The 24836-nt window shown below is 41.1% G+C and overlaps 1 protein-coding gene across 1 annotated transcript in view; it reads right to left on the bottom strand.

The window, feature by feature from the left end:
- The window catches only part of CD109 (CD109 molecule), a 559535-nt gene that overhangs the window by 294535 nt on the left and 240164 nt on the right, over window positions 1–24836 (bottom strand). Inside the window, exons 11-16 of the mRNA XM_063916820.1 lie at window positions 18880–18989; window positions 16669–16899; window positions 7067–7168; window positions 5840–5902; window positions 3461–3637; window positions 2700–2852 (exon numbers count right to left, since the gene is read on the bottom strand). Of these exons, the coding sequence (XP_063772890.1) occupies window positions 2700–2852; window positions 3461–3637; window positions 5840–5902; window positions 7067–7168; window positions 16669–16899; window positions 18880–18989 (836 nt within the window). The remainder of the gene's footprint in view (window positions 1–2699; window positions 2853–3460; window positions 3638–5839; window positions 5903–7066; window positions 7169–16668; window positions 16900–18879; window positions 18990–24836) is intronic.

Raw genomic sequence — 24836 nt, 5'->3', positions numbered from 1 at the left:
GGGGTGACTAGTTGGTTATGTAATGCCAGGGCCGCCGGGACCTATATAAAAGTGTCCCCCAGCTGTGGCATTACGTATCTGGCTAGTGGAGCCCGGTGCTGGTTTCAGAAATACGGGGGACCCCTACACTTTTTGTCCCCCGTATTTTTGGAACCAGGACCAGGCGCAGAGCCCGGTGCTGGTTGTTTAAATATGGGGGAACCCCTATCATTTTTTTCCCCATATTTTTGCAACCAGGACCGGCTCAAAGAGCCCGAGGCTGGTTTGGCTTAGGAGGGGGGACCCCACGCATTTTTTGGGGGGATTTTAACACTGATTTTAATTTTTAAAAAGGTGCACAATGAAGCCCAGCACGGATCTCTCAGATCCGGCCGAGATTCATTGTATTAAAGTCGGCAGTGTTTTACAAGTCACTCACGTAAAACACTGCCAAAAAAAACGAATGACATCGTCATTGGTAAATCCGAAAATGCAGAATACGGCAGCTTAGTAAATTAGTCGTACTAAATTCAAAAAGTTGCAATTTTACACTTTCGATGTCATTCGTGATTGAACTTTGACCTCAAACGGGAAATTACGATTTTTAGTAAATATACCCCACAGTGTCTCTGCTGCAGCCTTTGAAGTCTTTAGATTTCACTTAAAAAAGTTCTTCTGAGGGCTGCTGGAGCAGCCCTACTTATTGTATGCCTGCACTGCATGGCACCAACTACAAAACTAAGCTCCTGTGCACGGAGGCGGGGTTATAGAGGAGGCGGCGCTATGCATTCTGGGAACAGTCAAAGCTTTTAGCCTGTTGGTGCCTCGGATCAAGTTCCTACTCTACACCCCGATGTTATTCCCTGTGGAGCCCAGTGTACCCCGAAGCAGAAAGGAAGAACGATTGCACTGTCATAAAAGAGGTCAGCAGACTTTATTTCAACTGTGTAATGGTGTCCGTGTGAATACTGAAAGAGTATACGATGGCATAAGCTCTGCTTCTTAAACGTCAGCTGTAGTGGGGTGAAAGATTGAAGTGCCGGAAGGATTCCCGAAATACCTGAAAGCAACGGGGCCTGGTCATGTGCCCTGGGTAAGGCGACAATTAGTGTTAGGGTTAGGCTCAAATAGGAGCGGTGACTTTCTGAAGGGAAAAGTTAGAAGTATTTTTTATTATACAGTAAATTTACGGTGGAGGCAGAATAATCTTCACACCCTTTGTGTTTCATCTAGAGCCCCAAGCGTGCTAGTATGCCTTTCTCAGGCCTAAGGAGGGCACATTGGCACACTAGTCTCAGTTTGCTGGGGGAGAAGAGAAGCTGTGTCTATCAGGCAGCCAGTGAGAACTGTGAGCTGAAACATATATGTATTGTGGACCCTTTATTGGCCAAGTCACAAGCTGTTTTCCATTGTCACCCCCACCTCTCTCTCCCTTTTCCCCTGTCTCACTCTTCTATTATACCATCTTTCTGTCTCACCCCCCATCTCTCTTTTCCTTCTCCACTTTCTCAGTCTTGGTATGATAAATATCTTGCTTGTTTAACAGAGAGAAAGGATGACATTTTTGAATTTCTGGTATGTGTGGGGGTGTGGTAGGATGAGAGCCTGAGTGAGCAATAAAGCGCTTCGTCTGGGCCAGTCCTAATCTGACACATAGAAAGAAGGGGACAGGTTGCTGCTGACACTAGAGCTGCACATGCTTGGTTTTGCCCCCTTGGTCTTGCGCCCTGGGTGGCAGCACTATTCTTACACCCCTAGTTACAGATCTGGGCGAACTGCATAAATGTGTAAATATCTGTTGGTGCATATTGCTAGACTTTAATTAGCCACCAGTTATAGCTTATTTGAAGCCAATGGTGGCATGCATGTAAACTGTAGGTATATATACTTTAAAAAGAACAGGCTCCACGAATTGTGCTGGAGGAGAGCGTTGTAGGAACATTGGCAGTATAAAAAGTTAAGACTGCCTGCAGTCCCTCACATAACATGTCACCATGGTGCAGTGGCGTGCTGGATCTAACAAACTATTACAAAGTGACTCACAGCAAAATAGAACAGTAAACATTTATAGGGAAAGTGTTCTTGGGGTTATGAGTGTTCCATCTTCCAGCTCTCACTGTGCTTGACAGGAATAGAGGTTTTACAGGATTATACTGTATATACAGTAAGATATATCCATTAAAATATTAGCACCAAAACAGCTGCTGGGTTCCTCATATCTACTACAATGTTGCTATGCCTAAATAATAATATTTGAAAATACATTTTAAAATTTTAATACATTTTAACATTTTGTTATGCTGGCTAACGAATTTCAACAGGTTGGACAACATATATTCACTTAACAATGTTATTGTGTGTATAGTATGATTGCTAATAATGTCTCCCTATATATGCATATGTTAAGTGTTTATAATGACCACCTATTTATTAGTGGTGAAACAAAAGACCACAACAGGGCCTTGTACTTCTGCTGTATACTGTATATTCATGGATCTACCTGTTGGCTTCTAATACGCTTTGTAGATTTTATACTAAAATATATACAGTATGACGACCTAACATGTAGACATTGATCTTATCAACTGCAAGACTCTATCCAGTACTCACTGCTCTGAAGAATAAAGGTGTGCACAGAGCTGATGTGATAAAGACCAGTTGTGTATCTATAAAATAAATAAAAAAAATAGGAATTTTTATAGACAAGAGAATTTACTCACCCGTTTTGTAGTAAGTTCTTGCCTATCTCCCAATAACTTCACACTTTTGTCTATGACAGAAAGTCCGACCAGTGAATTTGGCTCAGTAACGTTGATCATGAGAGACACCTTATCAGATGGATTGGCTTGTACTTTGTTCCATGAAATGAAAATCTACAAATAAAATAATTTATAAGTTGTGGAATTTGGAGTATTCTTAGACAGACGGTAAGAAATGAATTTAATAATAAAAATAATCATTAAAATAGTGAATCTTATAATGCAATATAGTTAACTGATAATATACAACAATAGTATATGACACAGAGCCATTTCTTTTTGTCTCTTCATGCTAGAATTGGTTGTCATCTTATGCCTACAAAACATATTTGATACCCTTTTCTCCTCCTGATTTTATTACATCGCACTACTGATAATGGAATAATGTATATTAAATAAATGTATGGAGAGGGGAATAAATTAGAGTAATAAGTATAGCGACGTAATTTAGGACCATCACTTTACATCTAATTGTTATTATCAACTGCGTTCTGTAACTACTAACCTGTATATTGACCAAAACAATAGATTCAATAAAGCCCTTGTACCCAGACAGTAACATGTGCCATTACCCTCAGTCTCACTGGTGTAACGCCTCAGCAAACAATATATACAACAGTTGTGATACCCTGTACAATGTATTGAATTTGATGAGGTAGGTATTTAAAGAAAACTAAAGGGTTTTTTTTATTATTTTATGATAATAATTTAATTTAAATTACCTTGTTTTCAAAGTTGGGTTGAATATAGAGGGTTGTAACATCATTTGTAATTGTGCCATTCCTCATTACATGATAAACAATTAAGCATGCCTCAGGAGTCCATGAGCTCTTAGGATTCAGTGTTAGAGACGTTGAGTTACCTTTACCAACACTAACAATCTGACCTCGGGAGACAACCTAACAAACAAAAGAACAATACAGAAAAACTGCAAAAAGAATACGTTTGATGTCCTGCTTATGTTCACGAGACTTGTACTGGCTCATTAGCTCTCATTTACAGTAATAAAAAAAGCAAAATGATTAAAATACAATTCTTCAATAGCAACTTTATTAAACCCCTCAACTTTACACATATTGTAGATATACTTTACAGGTACACTATAGCAAAGTATAGCACACTGTATAGGTATATGATAGCAAAGTATACCCTAAGCAAAATGAAACTTGAGGTTGGCAATCATTTCAAATATATATATATATATATATATATATATATACACACACACACACAGTATATATATATATATATATATATATATATATATCTCGCTATATTAACGAACAATACTAAACAGTGGAGTTTTAGTTCATGTATTGATCAATGCATTTAAGCCTGCAGCTCCAGGCAAGAGACCCCACTATACTGCCGGTCCTACTCTATTGCTCAAAATAATTATCATAAAAATAGCTATCAAATAGCTATCAAATTAAATAGATGAGACAGTTACCAATACACCTGTTGTAAAGCACCTAGGAGAACAGCTGACACATGCTATAATTAAGTTAAAACGATGCATAAGAAAATGTGAGCACAAAAAGATTAATAAAAAATGAATCTAATAAACAAAAAACACATGGTTATTCTTTCATCATTTTGTTACCCTATAAGTAGATATAGTATACATCATTTTCAAAGTCAAACCTGGATAAATGGGACTTGGATAAGTAGGAAAACCTCTATTACTGGGATTAATTTTGAGGTCCCAGTATTTTTGCACCCAAAAAAACTTTGTTAGTGAGACTGTCAAACCTCTGTAACGGAGACTGATTTTTCTTGATTATTAGGAATAATCACCTCTATAACTGAGAAAATTAACTCTTCAAATGAGATTAGTGCAGTTCATTAACCTCTATAACTAAGACGACTGCCTTTAGAACCTCTGTAACTAGGATTAGTACAGGTTTTGACAAGTCTCTATGTGATACCCCACTAAAGTACCCTGTACATGGACTTACAGGGGTAATAATCATATTAATATTAATAATAATAATAAACCAGATAAAAGAGATACCTTGTTAAGAGAGACATAGGAGGGTTATTCAATTAGGTCAATTTTTTTTGCCTAAAACACACCTTTTGCTATTTCTTAGGACGAATGGGGATTCACCCTATTCAATAGCAAAAACGTTTTTTTGCCTAGGCGAAAAATTCACCAGGAGTGAAATACATGTGGATCGGCGAATCCACGTGTTTTCCCACCTGCACCAGTGAAAAGCAACAATTTTGATTATTATTCGCCAATGCCTTTTCACTAAAAAAAAAAGATGAAAAGGCACTGTCGAAAATGCCTTAGAAATGGGCAAAAACAGCCTGCAATTGAATACACATGGGGGCGAACTCAATAGCTCCAAAATGATCTACGCTAATTGAATACCCCCCTAAATGTGCCATCCCTTGATATCCCACTTAACCAGGTTCTACTGTATATCATGTAAAACTGGTATACCAAGGTATAATTTGGGAGCTCCGGGATGATTTGCTTTGCTAAGCAGCTACCACAGAATTAGTAAAATCACTCCCACTTGCCCTCAGAAAAAAATGAAAGTGGGAAGGTAGCACTATCCCTTACAGTGGTTCATATAATAAATATTACACTGAAAGATATAATTAAAATATAAACTCTAAAAAATACAATAAAAAACATACAATGCATTTAAAATATAAATAAATTCACCCAATGTTCTGGTACCTTGTGAAACAACATGTAGCAATATTCAATCTCAGCAATTTTTTTAATCTGTTTACGCAACAAATCTTAACTACAGCAGCTATTAGTCAATGATACCTTTTAATGTTCATATATATATTTTACTTTATCCAATCCCAAATTAGAAGCCCCTTTTCCTTCCACAACCATTCAATTAGACTCAAGGTTCCACACATTTTGCCGGATATTAGAGGTAGGAAACTATGAATCTGCTTGTCATAAGGCTTCAGCGGGGCCTCAAGATGAACAGAATCCACCGCACCCCGTGTATGTAAGCTCAAACCAAAGAGCATTCCAACCCATACTATATACAGTGCAGCAAGCTACTGTTGTGGACTTGGCTTAAAATGTAAGCAAGGCAATGTGTTTGAGTAAGGACATGCCAAATTACCAGATATTTTATTTCATCCAAGGGGACATTGCTCTTTACTTCTAGGGTAAACGGCATGCCAACCTAGAATAAACAAGAAAGTGAACAAATAAAATGGCACACATATCAACTTTCTTTAAAAGCTTTGCATTAAAGTCATTAAATGGAAGATATTTACTGGCATGCACATGCCCTCTAACAACTTTTACTGAATGCACTGCCTGTTCTTTCAAGCTTTAGCTTTTTAGCCATGTCATACAATCATCATATTCAGTTGTTTATTTGGTTACCTGGGAAAGCACTGATGTGCTCTATGAATCCTATATAATAAAAGGCTAACATAGCACCTCACCTCTATGGGGGGAATTCAACTGTATTGCGGGTCGGCGGCCACTAGATGGCACCCGAAGGAACAATTCAATTATTGCTCTGTTCGAGCACGCACAGCCGTTGGCGCTGACATTATTATGTTGTTCCGTCATTTTGACGGGCTGGTAACTAGTTATATATAATTGTATTCAGATAACAGATGTGTTGTAACTTGTAACCCAGGGTATTGAAAACAAAGAAATCAGCCACATGATGTAAAAGCAAGGTGTTTATTAAAAACAGAGGAAATATAGAGAACTTCTTTATTTTATTTTTTAAAGCACAGTATTAAATACATTAAGCTAATTCAAATTGTTGAATAAGTACTAGAATTATTTAACAGTAGTGTTCCTCCGTTTAGAGATTTGCAGTAGCCATTTGTTAATAAACTAAATATGTCACTGTTGCTACTATAAAAAATAAGGCTACAGACATACTGTATAGTTACTGTAAGTGGACCAACAAAATGCACAATAAATTGTAATAGATTAAAGTTGCATTTACACTTAGCAAACATATTCTTATAAAGCCTCCCTGGAGGCTGATGCAGGAAGCCATTTATTCTAGGACTAGGTGGACCAGTCTTATGTTTTAAAACATTCATCTCCAATTATTTCCAATTGAAAAGCGCAACGGAATTTGCTGCGCTATATAAGAAACTGTTAATAAATAAATCTCCAGTACAGAGCATTAAGGCTTGTATACAGCCTTGTACAAATATGTGTACATGTAATAGTTTGCAAGCTGCAAGTCAACGATTTAGTGGCTAGATTTAAAGCAATTTTTGAAATGCAAAAACGTGGCTGCCTGTAACTCAAGCGCTATTACTGTATATAGTGACATATCAGTGTTACTTAGAAACATTACTGTTTCCATTACCTTTATGTCCTGGTTTGTATTTTCTATCTGAAGATACATTTTATTTGGTGAGGTAAATAAATCATCAACAACAATAGAGTTCACACTGTCCAAAAATGATACCTGCAAAACATAATAAAAAAAAAAAAGAAATATCAAAGGAATGAATAGCTTGAAAATTAGCCCAGTATGAAACAGCATTACATGAAATGTACATCTTTAGGTGCTATGGGGGTCATTCCGAGTTGATCCCACGGTAGAAGATTTTTGCAGCCGTGTGATCAGATAGTCACCGCCTGGGGGGGGGGGGGGGGGGGGGGGGGGGGGGGGGGAGTGTATTTTAGCATAGCAAGTGTGCGATCGCTTGTGCAGGGGAGCTGTGCAAAAAGTTTTTGTGCAGTTTCTGAGTAGCTCTGAACTTACTCAGCCACTGTGATCACTTCAGCCTGTCAGGTGCTGGAATTGACGTCAGTCAGCCGCCCTGCAAACTCCCAGAAAACGGTCAGTTGCCACCCAGAAACGCCTTCTAGCTGTCAATCACCTTGCGATCGCCGCTGCGATCACATTCTTTGTAAGGTCCCACGCTGCCCGGCGTTTCCCATCGCCGGGCAGCGACGTGCCTGCGCATTGCGGTCGTGGTGCATGTGCAGTTCAGACCCGTTCGCACCGCTGCAAACAACTGCAGCGTGCGATCGGGTCGGAATGACCCCCTATGCAACAGTTTAATACCTATTTTATATGTTTACCCAAAATAAAAGGATATACTTTATATGCACCTGAGTACTTGTTTTGCTGCTTCAGAGATGGAAATTAGAGTGAATTAGCAATGTATCTCTGTTAGATTCCAGACTTCCAGTTCTAGAAGGTGACACAACATAAAGAATGTTCTCTGCTATATTTTCTGGGATAATATCGGTGGGTTGAGTATTACCTACTTGTACTGTACGCTGGGACTTACTTAACAGGCATCACTTACAACCACAACATTTCCCTATTAATGGAGTTACTTTTGGTTATTGATTATGTAAGTGGTGTGAAATTGAACTCACGTTTGAGCCACAGTGTGTATGCATGCCCATATATGGATTGGTATAGGTACCACAGGAGCAAGAAAATTGACTTTCACTGAGTTTTGGATCTGTATTAACTTTGTGTTTTGGATTTGGTTTATGGTTTTGGGCTGTATTTTTTATATTTTATTTTTAAAATGATAAAAACTGCTAAAATCACATAAATTTGAGCCTTTTTGTGTTCCTGCAGTAGTATTAACCTCAAAAACATTAAGTTCCAGTCATTTCTAGTCAATTTTGACCACCTCACAGCTCTTAATATTGTTTTCATCCAGTTTAGGCCAAAGGCTGCAGCGAGCTAGCTGGTTATGAAGTGACAGAGCAGCAGCACAAACACATGGCAGTTTATAGCATCTATGAAACATTGCCACACAGCAGTGGCAGGAATGAAAAGTGGTGCAAGATGGAGTTGTCCTTGGGCCCTCTCACCTACCCTTGGAAATTAAAAAGTACATGCACAGTTTAACGAACCAAGCACTTCAGCGATAGGGACTACCACTTTTGTGGCTCAAGTGCTTGGTTTGTTTGGGCCCCCACAAAACAAACTACCAATGGGCAGCTGACAGTGCTGGCAATGATTTTTACAGAGGCAAGATGTCATCGCCATTATCATCTTCATCCTCACCCTCATCAGCATGTACATCATCCTCACACAATATTCATTCATTCCTGAAGGAATTCACCTTTACTGAAGTCTCTGTACTTTGATGTAATTGCCAGTAAAATGTCTTCCTCATGGAATTTCCAGTTCATTTTGATGTAATGAAGTCTGAGTTCGTGGGCCGTGTGGAATGCCGAACGAACTTGGACTTTTTTTAAAGGGGCAATCATTTGCAAGGCATGATTTAGCTTTGCAAGTAATTGCAAATAATTGCCCATTAAAAAAATGTCCGAGTTCAGCTGGCATCCCACATGGCCGCCGAACTCAGACTTCATTACACCCCCCATCCTTTCCACATTTTCAAGAAGTAGCCTCCTACCCCAATCGCTGGCAAGGTTCATGGCTGTGTACACACTGGATGGTGGGCAGCTTAAGTAATGCAAAGCGAGTTTGTTCAAAGGCCTACAAATTGCCTTTTTTCCTTCCAGTACTCAAAAAGACTCTGTGAGAAATACATATGTTTTTATCGGTGGCCGGGATCCTGGCTGTCATGATCCCGACAGTGGGAGCACGATGGCTCACGGTTATATTCTCCCTCTATGGGTGTTGTGGACACCCATAGAGGGAGAAAAGCCGGGGGCGCCAGTATTCTGGCATTTCACCGCCTGTTGGGATTCTGGCGTCGGCATTGTTACTGCCGGGATTCCAACAGACGGTCTCATGATTGCATTCCCTCTCTGACATGCCTATTTGTATGCTGTCATTTAAATAATCCTCCACCATTCTTTAGAGGGTGACCATATTAGATGAAGTTATGGTAGAGGGGTCACTAATTTTGGGCAATTCTTTTAGACCCGACCAGATGTCAAAATGTTGTGTTGACTCCTCTGCATCACTGCTGGGTCTCTTGGGAAAGCGGAGTCTTTTCCTGGCAACAAACTGAAGTGGAGACTTTATGTCATGTGTCACTTGAGCTGACAACTTGCTCACCAGGACCTCTTTGCATCTCATAAGATCTTAGTCAGTTGGAAAGAAAGACGACATATGACTTAAACCTAGGATCAAGTATGGTCACAAAACTGTAGTGTTTCGATTTCAAGATATTGATAACCCTTTGATCCTGGCGAAGCAAATAAAATAATTGATCTACAAGTGTGACATACTTAGTGGAATCACTTTATTTAATATCCTCCTTCAATTTCTCAAGCTGCTTTTCCAAAAGTCTAATTAGAGAAATCACCTGATTCAAGCTGGCAGTGTCTGAACTCACTTCACAGGTGACTACTACGAATGGTTTTAGCACCTTGCACAACACAAAGTATTCTCCACTGTGCTGCACTAAGGTACATTTTGGATGTCATATCATTGTTGTTTAGCTTTTGGATTATTGTTGTTCCTCAATCCACTGACGCATGTAAAAGGTGGAATTCCACCTTGTTACCACCACTTGCTTCAGTTGGTGGCAGGGCAAATTGAACTGTTCTTGATGGCGCTGCAGTCTTCTGCATGCAGCTGCTGAATGCTGAAAATGTCCCGAATTTTTTTCGGGACACAGAGAGCATCTCCTGCATGCCCTTCAGTTTCTTAAGAAAATTTGTACCACCAAGTTGATTGTGTGAGCAAAATATTAGATGTGTTGGAATTCAGTCAGCTGTAATGCTTTCACAATATTTGTGGCATTATCAGAAATCACAAATCCTGAGGAGAGTCCAGGCAGGGTAAGTCATTTTGCTATGACATCCCTTAGTTTTTCTAAGAGGTTGCTCTTACTAAAACAAGTGATACAGAGAGTAACCTGCCTCTGAATGAGCTGGCATTGTTTGTTAGATGCTGTTGTTCCTGCTGCTGAAGGCGATGCACCCACCCAGTGGTCTGTCACAATCATGTAATCTTTAGTTTGCCCAGTTCAACTTATCTACATATCTGTGGTTAAGAGGACAGTGGGTGCAATGGCATTTTGTAGTCCAATAATTATGGGGGGTAATTAACGTCCTGGTAAAGCCAAGGAATTGCTTTTCTAGTAAAATGGAAGAGATGGAATTTGGTAGCAGGGAAACAGGACCTCAGTTAAGTGTTTAAAACCCACTGTATTATTGTCGGATACTGGCCGTAGATCTAATACCAGCATTGCTGTCATTGTGTCTGTGATCTGTTGTGCAACTGGGTAACAGTTATCATACTTGCTTCCTCTCACAAAGGATTATTTAACAGTCATTTGTTGTTTAAAACTACCAGTAGTCTTCTTGGTCCCCTTCTAGGATGAAGATCCACCCACAACAGCAGCAGTAGCAGTAGGCCTAGCGCTGAAGGCATTTTATGAGGAATCCTAGACAGGAGAGGAGTCACTTAGCCTTATCCTGGATGCAGGACTACCTCCGATAATTATTAGTGAGGATATTGATGATGAAGGTGTTGGCGATGGAGATTGCAGGTGCTGAGAACTAGCTGAGAGAAGTGAGCTAACTGATGCTGGACTGTTTGTTGTTATTTTTTTTAGCATACGTTTCTGATGTTCACCAAAACTTTCCATGAACTCACTACAAATAATGCAACAGGGAGGAGGTTCCTAGATGGTAAAGCTCCCTACTGTACCTTTACTTACTTTAGCTTTACAAACGCTACAGATGGCTAGACAAGTGTTGACAGGATAAAAAATAATTCCACACATAAGAGCTGGATTTTTTGGTCTTATGCTCTAATAATTATTGAAAAATGTGAAAAAATTTTGTCTAGAGACTTGAAACTTTTTTGTTTAAACATAATAACTTGAGGATCGTTGATCCTTTATTTCTTGTTACATGCTGCAACTACTAGGGGCGAGGTTTAACTTCTTAATTGATCAAAATTAAATGTCCCTTGTGTGCTTAATTTTTTATTGTAACTTAAATTGAGTACTACAGACAATGGTGCATTGCTACCTTATCCTCTGATGTGTCACAGTAACCCAGTTTTACAATATGTACCTGTAATTTGAGGATTGGGTTCCAATGACTGAGGCATGAGATGAACACAGTCTAGGGTGCCAGCAGGAGTTGGCAGATTGAGTTGGCTACAGTCATTACTATGTGGTGATACTAAACAGAGTGATTGAAATGAATATGATGCTTGAACTGCTGAGGAGACAACTCTGAGATACAAGTCTTTGACACCACTGGCTTCAAATGCAGTAAAACCCCCATATGTATTAAAAAGATCAGAAGCAGAAATAAGATATCTGCTGCAATGAGGCTGCAATGTTACCACATGCAAAAAGCCCTGTAAAACATTACTTTTTATGTGTCTGATAGGCAACACCATGAATAGATGGGGTTACTTATACAGTCATATGAGCAACACCAGAGAGGGATCTGAAGGCTGTGTATGCACATTTGGCCTTCCTCCTCATAAACCAGGAGTCTTTTCATCACCTGAACAGATCTATATTGGAAGAGCTGTCCCAGCGAGTATACCTTAATGAAGTAAAAATGAAACATTCGCGGGTCACATTATTATGACCACCAGCTAATAGTCAGAGTAACCGCCATGTGCAGCACAGACAGCAGCTAGATGGGCTGAACTGTCATTTCAGACACACTTCTGGTAGCTCCCAGGTTAGTTTTTATGGTCAGCTGCTCCACCTTAGCGTGTCGATCGGCCCTCACAACCAGTCATGATATACCTTCACCACAGCAGCAAGCGAACAGTACATAAACTGTTCTGTTTCTGAAATACTGCCACCCTTGGCCCGAAAGCCGATAATCATCCCATTTTGCAGCTCAGATAAATCGCCCCTTTTACCCATGACAGCAATGAGTGATATGTGTTCAGATGGCCTATTGCACACCTTAAATACCCACTAAGACAGCCGGGGGGATCCAGAACAAAATGACAGGGGGGGCACTAAAACAAAGGAAGCGCACCGGAGGCACGAGTGCTCCTGGGAAAATGGGTGTAGTCCCAAAGGGAATGCCATATATACGTATGACTGGGAGAGGGTGATGCCTTGGAGAGGGTGACAGGAAAGAGAGGATGAAGGGGAGACAGTGACACAGAGGTGAGCCAGAGGGTAAAGCAGAGGGTGAGGCAGTGGGAGACGGAAAGGCAGTGAGTGACAGTGAGTGGTGATGGGGAGGCAGTGGGTGATGCCATGGGGAGGCAGTGGGTGATACCAGGGAATGGGTGACAGGGAGAGAAAGTGGGTGACACCAGGTGGAGGCAAAGGGTGATACCAGTGAATGTGTGACAGGGGGAGGGAGTGGGTGACACCAGGGGGAGGCAGTCATTGATGAAGTGGGTGACAGGAGAGGGTGATGGGGAGATAGTGACACCAGGAGAGTTAGTGGGAGACAGGGAGGTAGTAGGTGGCAGGGAGAGGCAGTGACTGACAGTGGCAACAGAGATGCAGTAGGTGACCATGGCAGGCAATGGGTGGCAGAGGGTGACTGGGAGAGGCAGTGGGTGACTGGTAGGCCAATAAATGAGGATTTAATTATGAGAAGCCTGGGATTTCAGTTATTTCTCACCTCCTTGTCTTTCCCTGAGATGGAGAGTTTCTAAGATAATTGTATCTCACAGGACTTCGGCAACACCTGCTGGTCCTCCTGTCCCTCATCCGCAATCTGGGTGCCGCTTCAACAGCAGAGGCATGCAGCAAAGTTAGCGGTGCTGCAGGTATGAACACATAGCAGTGATATACTGCAAAGACACCCTCCCGAGATCACAACTCCCCCACCTCCCCGCTGCGGGTCACACGATGTGGTTCCTGGCCCTTTCTAGATGCAGCGCTGTCCCTGATCCGGCGTCCCAGAGGAACGGAACACTGAGCATGGAGATGCAAACTTTACAGAGTGCGGGGGGAGCCAGCGGCAGCCTCAGTGCACAATAAATAAATAAAAAATTCTCCTAAATGACAGGGAGGGGCAAGTGCCTTGGTGCCCCCACCCCCCGGAATCCACCACTGAAGCAAGCGCACAGCGCATGATGTACTTCATGGGCTACGTGCTGCTGATGTCAAATGTAGGAGGTGGTCACAATAATGTGACTCGACCGTGCAAAGTTAAGTTTTATTCTTTACTTTATTAATTAATCACTACAGGTTGAGTATCCCATATCCAAATATTCCGAAATATGGAATATTCCGAAATACGGACTTTTTTGAGTGAGAGTGAGATAGTGAAACCTTTGTTTTTTGATGGCTCAATGTACACAAACTTTGTTTAATACACAAAGTTATTAAAAATATTGTATTAAATGACCCCCAGGCTGTGTGTATAAGGTGTATATGAAACATAAATGAATTGTGTGAATGTAGACACACTTTGTTTAATGCACGAAGTTATACAAAATATTGGCTAAAATGACCTTCAGGCTGTGTGTATAAGGTGTATATGTAACATAAATGCATTCTGTGCTTAGATTTAGGTCCCATCACCATGATATCTCATTATGGTATGCAATTATTCCAAAATACGGAAAAATCCCATATCCAAAATACCTCTGGTCCCAAGCATTTTGGATAAGGGAGACTCAACCTGTATAAGTGTGCCCTAAAATAAGAGTTTTGTCTCTTGCCTCTCTGCAACTTGAAATACTGCCTGTTATATTACACTTAACCCTGGGAGCACTATCAATCCTGCCACTGCTATCTTACATCTTCAAAACTTGGAAGTCACGGTGACTTTTATTTTATTTGAAGGCAGAATAAGTATTCTTCTGGAATAATCCAGCCCTTTCGGACTTTGTATGAAGAGGTCAAAACTATGAAATAAGAAGGGGAAAAATAAGGACCGGCTAGCTTGATGGGAATTAAACCTCCTGCAGATTTAAAATATTCTAGCTGTCTGTAGTCATGTTTAATAGGTCTCTATTGTCTACCGAGTAATTTTGTGTGGATTAGCTGCGACAGCCTAACAGTCTGATTTTCAGTCGAAGCACAGGCTCTTAGAAGAAAGTTGTGTTCTTTCAAAAGGTTTTTTTTTTTTTTTTTTTAAGCACAGTACTATTGGATTATGGGCTTAATTCAGCATGGGATGTAGAAATGCGGAAATCGGTATTTGGCAATTTCCGCACTTCTGCGCATGCGTTCACGCCACTGTATGCATGCAGAAGGACATAAATTGCAATCTAGGTCCCAGCGGGAGGGCGGCAACGGGGAGGTGTTGCGGTGCAGCGTTTGGGGGGGCATGATTCGGCCACATGTCACATGAAGGCTGCGACCAAAAACCAAGATTTCTCGCAAAACTACAACTCAAGTTGAATGTCAGACCAAGCTTGGGACAAGAAAACAGGTAATGACTAAGTTATTATTTCAAATGTAGTATTTTTTTATTTTTAAAGAAATGGCGGCATTACTTCTTCCCTTATTAATATACTGAAAATAACACCTGCTAATAACCAAAATACAGAGAAGTGAGTACATACTCTTACTAATTTTGCCAAATGTCTGATACAACTGCATGGCTTGCAATACACATTTTATATGCAATGAATGGCAAAATTATTATGATCACCTGGTAATTTTATGAAATGTAGCTATCCTGCAGATAATGGTGATGTAGGATGTCTGTAGAGTAAACAGCTACTGGATGTTCAGTTGGAATGGAGAGTTGGCAAACTTTTCAGTCCCATAGACAAGCAACAGTACAAGTACTGATAATCTGTATCATGGACCAATTCAGGTGGCCTCTCAACGAACAATACCCTGCACATTAAATCGAATGGAGTACTGAAGCAGAAGACCTTTCCATACGCCTTTGCTATCTGCTGCAAACATGGTGAAATGCCTCCACTTTGCTTAAAAATACAGGAATTGTACATTAAAGTATTGGACAGAGGTAATGTCATAACATTTTTAATTACACCATGCAGGTGGTAGGCTAATGATATAGAGACAACAGCTTGTAAGTAAGGATTCTTCTTGCATTGTCACAACATTTCAAGGCCAAATTAAGGCTTGTGGGGGACCTAGGGCAACAAAGTTGTGGGTGTCCTCACCAAAATAATTAACAATGCCGATCCCAGTGACCTATAATCCGGACCTGGAGACTCCCCTCTACTGTGTGCGATGCAGGCAGGGAAGGTACAGTGCTGCGGGGCTGGGAGTAGAGCCACAGATCGGGGAAGCGATGCCAACAACAAACTGCTCCTCGTCATATCAGTGTCAGGAGGAGATAAGAGAGCCAGTGCCGGTGACATACAGGTGAGGGACGGCTGCCATGCCACTGCTTCTGAATACATAGTGCATACAGTGTGGCGCTCTGTATTCACTATACATTCAGAAACAGCTCTCCGAAGACCAATCATCGATGGGGAATGGGGGGACCAGTGTGACAATGTTCAGGGTATGGGGCATGTTTTCATGGGAGTGTCTGGACCATTTAATTACTATGGACAGTTAGTAGAATCCATGTCTAAAAATATTCATGCTTTACTAAGGGCAAAAGGTGGACCCACAAAGTACTAGCCCTCTAGTCAAAGAACAATTCTCAAGTTTTTCATATGTTTAGAATGGAATACAGTTAATATACCGGCTGTCGTGAAATACAGACGGCAGGAATCCCGACACACGCTCGATATTACCACTCGGTTGGTCCACACCACCAACTGAGTGGGAACAAAACCTGTGCCGAGCAAAGGACAGCAAGCGCAGCAAGCCCGCGCGGGGACTTGCTGCTTTGCTACCGGGAATCCGGCAGATGTGATGCTGCTGTCGGTATAATGACAGCCGGCATACCGTCTGCCGGGATATCCTATGTATCCCGTTTAAAATAGTTAATGAACAGTTATTGTAAGAAAGCATGTACAGTGACCACTCTAAGCCAGAAATCAGCTCTCATTATGACTAATAAAGTTAAAGATTATAACTTTATGTATTCTTAATGCAGGTAAGCCATGTGTTGTATTATACTAATATAATAAAATAATTACAGATGTAACATAAGTAACATAAGTAAAACACATAAAATATTTCTTACCTTTATTTTTAAATGAATTGTATCAGAATGTATAGGTATTTCCATGTGAATTCTGCCATTTTCTGGAACAGAGTAAGTCTGAAACTGTTCTAATTCCATGTTCTCATCTGGTAGCATTTTGTTGAATTTTCCTTCAGTAAAAAACATTTTTGATTGAGTTACTGTCACAGAAACATCATTCTCTCTCTCTTCTGCTGTCAGTTCTCTTCCATCATATCTCCGGAGCCTAAGCTAATTAACACATCAAAACAAATAAGGAAAGAAAATTAGGTACTCAGAATCTCAATACACTTTCAGAGAAATAAATGCATAAAGTATACTGTAAAATAATTCTAATCTAATTATAAGCATTCTTTATTTGCATATTTATCTATTCAGGGGGCAGAGAAATCATAGGTATCACCGGGAATATTTCCAGAGGGCCAATAGCCTGATGGGGCTGCCTGTTGGCCAGATGTTTCAAGTGACAGATTTTATCTATGTGTGCAGGACTGCAGCCCCCAACCAGTAAAATCTGCCACCTCAGCTCAGTAAACCAGATGTAGTCCTATTGGAAGTCCTTCCTTCCAGTCGCCCACAGGACAGGCAGTCCCATTGGGAGGTGTTTCCTCCCTCCAGGACTGCCAGACCGGACTGCGATTAGCAGAGAGCAAGCTTTGTGTAGGAAACCACTCACTGCCTTTCAGCCCTAACCGGCTTCTATGGGCTGCTGCCGATGCAGTCCATAGAAACGGGGGTTTGCACATGCACCTGCCAGCTACATCGGCACCTTTCAGCTACATTGTACAGGTTCCGGCAGGAGCAGGCACAAGGAGACGGGGACAAGGCAGCACCCCTCCTCCATCCAGGTAGGAACTGCCGCTGGATGTTACTATTATTTTCTTTTGTCACTATATTCTTATTTACTAAATGGAGAGCTGTCCCTGGCTGTGGTGTATGGGCAATGACATCTGCAGCTGTTGAAATTGATAGCTGCAGGTGTCAGAACAGTCAGTGCTACTTGCCCTGAATATCGGTGTGCTATCTTGTATGTACACCTGTCATGTAGAGCACACTGGCACATTCATACATGGGGGAGAAGCATTGTCAGTGCACATAACGTGCGCTGATATCATTTCTCCCCCATAACGACTAATCTTACATCTACCCCAAAATGCTCTGTTCCTGGACTTCCTTGCCAGTGGCAGCTGCAGAGGTGGGTGACGGTCCCAATGGATACTAGGCAACCAAGGCTCTCTGCGGCCCGGGCTGGCTCCAGGCCTACCTACTAGCGCCCTGAGTGAGAATTTTTTAAGGCCCCCACTATGCGTGCACGCTCCTGGAAAAGTGGGCACGGCCTCACAACTTTATATTATCAAACTATAAATAAATATATTTTCACACCCCCTCTACACACACAATTAGCAGCCTTACACATAATGCCCACAGTAGTGTTCCTAACACATACTGTCTCCAGTATAGTGTCAGCTACACACAATGACCCCAGTAGTGCAGTGCCAGATACACATACACCCCCAGTAGTGCCAAATACACATACACCCCCAGTAATGCCAGATACACATTATATGCCCCAAGCGGTGCCTGATACACGTATGCGCCCGGTAGTGCAGTGCTAGATACACGTGCCCCCAGCAGTGTCAGATAAGAGGCAGAGAGGGCTTAGCATCCCTGACAGTTATAGTTTCTGCCTTCCAGAAGTCACTTGCCTTGTTGCTGCTCTCTAGTAGGTAATGCTAGACTTTGATAGACATTTTGCCCTTCTTTTTGTTCCAGGTTGTTGGGAATCCCTGCCTGCATCTAGCTTATGTTAAGTCTTTTTTCTCTATCTTCTTGTTTCTGAACCTGGGTCTTCCACCTGTCTTGGGGCTTTAATGCCGGCGGTCGGGATCCCGGTGGTCAGCATCTCAACCCTGGGATCCCGGGTGCTAGAATGCCGGTGGGGGGAGTGTGTGCGCAACAGAGCCCCTTGCGGGCTCAGTGATCTGCTGCACTCGCCACGGGTTCTATTCCCACTCTATGGGTGTCATGGACACCCACGAGTGGGAATAGCCCATTTGCAGGCATTCACGTTGTTGGCATTGTCAGCGGTCGGGATTCCGGCATCGGGATCCTGACCGCCAGCATATCAACTACTTCTCGTCCTTGAAGAGAGATAGAAAGACAATGTCAGGTTAGAGAGATCAAAGCGTGTTACAAATAAAACAAACTTACATATGTAGTGAAGTTAAGCATAGGTTTCAATACTGTAGGATAGTTGTAAAAATCAACGTAGTACTCTTTGACAATAACATATATACTTGAAGATTGATTCTGTGTAACACCTACAATAACAAAGCATGAGAAATCATTATACAACTTAATAACAAAAATCATGTAGATACTGTATAATGGCAGAAAAATATCAAGTTTAAATTAAAACTAAGCCTAAACTCGAAGCAAATTAAGAGATAAAGAAATTTACAAATGCTTTGCAAAAAAAAGCTTCAAGTAGAAACCAGTGTGGAAGACATGTTCCTTTACATACAGTGTGTAATGTAAGACCTGCACCGCAGGGTACCTCAATGCAACTCGAGGGAAGAGGGATGGGAAATCTCAGTACTTAGAACGTATCAGTTTCCTGACTTCTCAATGCTTCCCATTCGCCTGAGTTATATTCTCTCGTGAGGCTGTACATTCTATTGCAACTCGGAAATCCTTGCTAACTCCTTAAAAGTAACCTGTAGAACTCATGCACACGCACAAGAAAAGGAGCCACTTGCCTTATTTAATGTAAGGCTCCCGAAAAAACATCCACCTGGAAAAATGGGCAAGTCTCCCACAGCCTGCATCTCCCAGGCCGCTCGCTAAGGAAGGAAAAGTGGATGGGGTTTTGCATCATCGTAGCCCCGCCTTGCAATGACGGTAAGGTGGCCATTGCATAGCAGGGGACAGATACGCAATGACCCAATCACATCTCCATGCCCCTGGACTGCACCCTTTTATAGAGACCCACCCCCTGTTCAGCCAACCTGGCTACCACCGAGTAAGCATAAATTATGTAAGGCCATGTAATCTAATGACCTAAAACCTGATTAGTAGTGGGCAATGAAGACCAAACTTAATTTCTTATGTGATGAAAAATGTGCAGTGTAATTTAACCATAGGATGATTACAACATACAGTAAATTGCAAGATTATCAGAGGTGGACTGGGCGGTGTTGTATCGGTCCCCGGGCCATTATACTTTAAGGCATTTGGGGCCATGACAAGGAGGCAGGCAGAAGATGCTCCCAGGCCACAATAGGAGTGGCTGCACAGCATTCTCTGCCTACTTCCCAGCCACTAGCTATATCCGGTCCACCCTCCACTCCACGGCCAGGTGCTAGTAGTGTCCGCGGTCATGCTGTGACTGAACTGTCAAGTGCTAGCAGTGTTGATTGGTGGATGGCACCAACCATACACCAATCACAGCTGTTGCGAGTATCTAAACACTGGTGGATGGCTAGTGCTATCCACCAATCAGGAAAAACTGCAGTATAAGTGCACTCGCACAGAGAGCCGCTGCAAGACATTGAAGGAATCACAGCACAGCAGCACTGGATGCGAATAGTTGTATTGGGCTGCACCATAGTAAGGTTTCATTTTAAATGTGTCTTTTATCACACAGCGAGGGCAGATCTGGGACTGGTGTTCACTGAGGGATTGGGAAGTTAGCAAGTATGGGTGGTCAGTTCTTAAATATAATTTTTATTGCAGGATTGGAGAAGATATCAGGTAGGGTTCGTTCTGGGACATTATTTTTATTAAGGAATTGGGAGAGTTATCAGGTCTGGAGAGTCAATTTTTATACATTATTTTCATTGAGGGTTTGGGGGCTTATCTCGTCTGAGGGTCAGTTTTGGGACATTTTCTTTAGGGGAATGGGGAGGGTTTCAGGTTTAGGGGAGGTAGTTCTAGGACATGATTTTCATTTAGGGAGGGATGTTAGGTCTGAAATTTGATAACTGAAGGAGACTGTCTGATCTGGAATATGTTTGCAGTTGAGGAAGAGGATTGTCAGGTTTGGGTATGATTAGAAGTTCTAGAACTGAGAGAAGAGGGATACTGTTAGATCTGGTTTCTGCTTGTTAATGTAAGAAAACTATTGAGAATTATTTATTTTATCAGTGTCTTTTATTTAAGGGGCCAGAGTTTTTTTCAAGCTGGATCTACGCAGGGCTTAACAACTTGATAAGAATTAGAAATGGGGATGAGTGGAAGCTGGCAACACCCAAGATGAGCTTTCCAAATTTGCTTATACAGTCTGGATTGAGCAATGCACCAGCAGTCTTCCAAAGATATATGAACAGCAAATTCTGGGATCTCCTGTACAAGTATGTTGTTTGACCAAAATTACTCCACTTCACTATTTTACCCGGCATGCAGGTGTGAAGAAAACGTTGGACCTAATTATCAGAAGCTGCTGTCTGGTCATGCGTCGGGATGTAAAAGATTTTGAAGCAGCTTGCACTACTTGTGCTCAGCATAAAATTCAAACACAGGTTCCTATAAGGTTCTTGCATCCTCTTCTGGATTCTGGTCGTCCATGGACATATATAACAATGGACTTTATTCCTGAACTAACTGCTATCAATGATTCAATACCATCTGGGTAGTGGCGGACAGGTTTTCTAAAGCCGCTTATTTTGTCCACTTAAAGGAATTCCCCTCAGCTCCAAAGTTATCCAACATCATCATTAAAAAGATCTTAAGACTGCATGGGTTTCCAGAAAACAATTTCAAATCGGGAAGTACACAGTTCAATTCCAGGTTTTGGAAGGCTCTCTGCAAGTGTTTCAACATTAAATTACCATTTCATTAGCATATCATCCTCAGTGAAACTGTGAAATGAAACATGTAAGTGAAACCTGGAGAAATTTACAAGGATCTATGGGGGTAATTCAGACCTGACCGTAGCAGAAAATTTGTTAGCAGTTGGGCAAAACCATGTGCACTGCAGGAGTGGCAGTTATAACATTTGCAGAGAGAGTTAGATTTGGGTGGGTTATTTTGTTTCTGTGCAGAGTAAATACTGTTTGCTTTATTTTTACACTGCAATTTAGATTTCAGTTTGAACACACACCACCCAAATCTACTCACTCTGCACGTTATATCTGCCCCCCTGTAGTGCACATGGTTTTGCCCAACTGCTAAGAAATTTGCTGCTACGATCAAGTCTGATTACCCCCTATGTCTCGGCCAATCAGAATGCTTCACTATTGCTATGGGCTGAGTTTCTAAATAATAACTTTCAAGAGGCTTCAGACTATTCTCCATAGTACATTCAGAATGGTTTCCATCCTCATTTGCCAGAATTTCCTTGCTGTCAGTCGGTTCCTCTTCCAGAAGTTTATGACACCGTTAAACATTTACTTGAGATTTGGAATAAGGTAAAGAGAAACCTATGAGAACCATCCTCTTGTAGTTCTTCTCTGACAAGCAAACAAGGAAGATAATTTGTTAAAGCCGGGAAATAAGGTTTGGCTATAAACTAAAAATCTACATTTAAAAGGTACGTATGATGAAACTTGCTCCTAGATTCATCAGGCCATTCCAAATTCTACAAGATATCAATCCAGTTGCATTCACATTAAAACTCTACCAACATTCAAGATTCCTAGTATCTTTCAGGTTTCTCTTCTGAAACCTGTAATTCTTAACCAGTTATCCACTTCTAAGTTTCCCCATTCGGCCATCTCGGTTGACCATCAGGAATAATATGAAGTAAAGCAAATCCTAAACTCTAGACCAGTGATGGCTAACCTTGACACTCCAGCTGTTGTTGAACTATACATCCCAGCATGCTCTGCTACAGTGTTGCTATTTGGCCATGCTAAAACTGATGCAGGGCATGCTGGGATGTGTAGTTCAACAACAGCTGGAGTGTCAAGGTTAGCCATCACTGCTCTAGACTCTCCTAAAAATATAATCAGTATTGGTGGATTGGAAGGGTTTTGGCCCTGAGGAGAGATGTTGGGTGAAGTCCTTGGATGTCCATGCCCATTAAGTGGTCCACAAGTAACACAGGAAGTTTCCATATAAACCTTTGTGGGGTGTTCAGTGCCCCCAGAGGTGGAGGGAGGGGTGATGTCACAGTCACTGGAGTCAGTTCCTATTTACCAGTTCTGGCAGCACTGGTTCTACAGAGCAGCAGTGGTCCCATAGCAGGTAGGTGATGGCTGGCACCCAACCGTAATGAAGCTGCCCTCACCACCAGCGGTCCCTCCCCACTGCTGCCTGGACTGTTGGCAACTCCTCTCCTTCCTGGCAGCTATGGGTGGCTTTGGTTACAGATGGCTCGGCTCCCATATGACCAAGCGCACCAATATGTGACATCATGTTTGGTACCAAATTCAAACTTCTGTACTATTTAAGAAAGTCTCTGGACACTATTCACATCCTGTATTCCAGTATAATTACCTTTATTATGATCTGGTCTATTTGACTATTCTCCTTGCCTTCTCCTTTGGTACTGCTCCTTGTGACATTCTGTGTCTAACCTTGGCTATTCTCCTGACCTGATACAGCATTGCCCCTCTGGTTCTGACCTGTTTCTGTCAACTATGCTTCTGTATGACTCATGGCCACCAGCCCCATATATTAGGAACCCACTCAGATTAGTTGTGGGCAGAGTGAAGCCCAAAGCAATCCTACAAGTATAGTCAGCATCCATTCCATCCCAGTGAGAGTTGCCTTTTAAACCTCAGAAAGGCCGCATATTAAACTTAATCTCAGTAATAAGATAGAACAATATATTCCATCAAACAAAGATACACTTATCTGTAGTCACATATCCGCAGGCATTCGAAACAAGTATACAATTTTTACAATAAAGAAGAAAGAAGCTGAAGGTTAAGGTTTGCATAATGTTGTCCATCACTGTATTTAGCATTAAACATTCTATCAAATACAAATTTGAAAAAAAGTGTATACCACTTTACTCACTTAGGATCAGAGCCCAACAGAAATGTGGAGGATTATGGACAAGCTTGTAGCAGTGAACATATAAAAGTATAATCGCTATAAATTGATGTGTGCCAATGATCGATCGATCTATCTATCTATTTATAGTATGTCAGTGGTTTCCAGACTTTCTTGAAACATGGCACTCCCCAGTGTATCAGCATTTGTTACATTTTACTTACTGTTGTTATTGTCCTGTATCTGGGTTAAACTTGTATGCTTTTAAAGTTTTCATCTAGGCCTACTAGATGATGATTTTATATATATATATATATATATATATATATACACATATATATATATACCAGTATATATATATATTATTTTATGTGTGTATATATATATATATATATATATATATTTCTATCTGCTAGGCCCTTATGATTTTCGATGCAGAGTATCTATGTTGGTATTTATGTTCTATATTTAGATATTGTATTATTGTTCCTGACTGTTACTGAACTCCAGCACAATTGCATGAGACCCGTACTTACTGTTGTTACTGTCCTGGGTTAAACTTGTATGCTTTTAAAGTTTTCATCTAGACCTACTATATGATGATTATATATATATATATATATATATATATAAATATATATATTTTTATGTGTGTGCATATATCTGCTAGGCACTTATGATTTTCGATGCAGAGTATCTGTGTTGGTATTGATAGAGTCAGATATCTACCTTTTAACATAAGCTATTTACTAATACCGTGAAGCCGTAATGGCCGCTAAACCACGTGCACGTGCTACGCACTTCGTACGCTATTTGCGTACAAAGACCTCGCACGTGGTACGCAAGTTACGTACACACGCTGCGCTGGGTGTACGGAATACACACAGCGAGCATACACACAGTTAATAACCTTTTAAACCTTAAACACAGAATATGCTTATCTGCTAGGCCCTTATGATTTTCGATGCAGAGTATCTATGTTGGTATTTATGTTCTATATTTAGATATTGTATTATTGTTCCTGACTGTTACTGAACTCCAGCACAATTGCATGAGACCCGTACTTACTGTTGTTACTGTCCTGTCTCTGGGTTAAACTTGTATGCTTTTAAAGTTTTCATCTAGACCTACTATATGATGATTATATATATATATATATATATATATATATATATATATATTTATATATATATTTATATATAAATATATATATTTTTATGTGTGTGCAT

This window comes from Pseudophryne corroboree, chromosome 4 (assembly GCF_028390025.1).
Source record: "Pseudophryne corroboree isolate aPseCor3 chromosome 4, aPseCor3.hap2, whole genome shotgun sequence".
In the NCBI taxonomy this organism is placed as follows: domain Eukaryota; kingdom Metazoa; phylum Chordata; class Amphibia; order Anura; family Myobatrachidae; genus Pseudophryne; species Pseudophryne corroboree.
The sequence above is the reverse complement of the archived record's forward strand: the minus strand, read 5'-3'. Positions and strand labels throughout refer to the sequence as shown.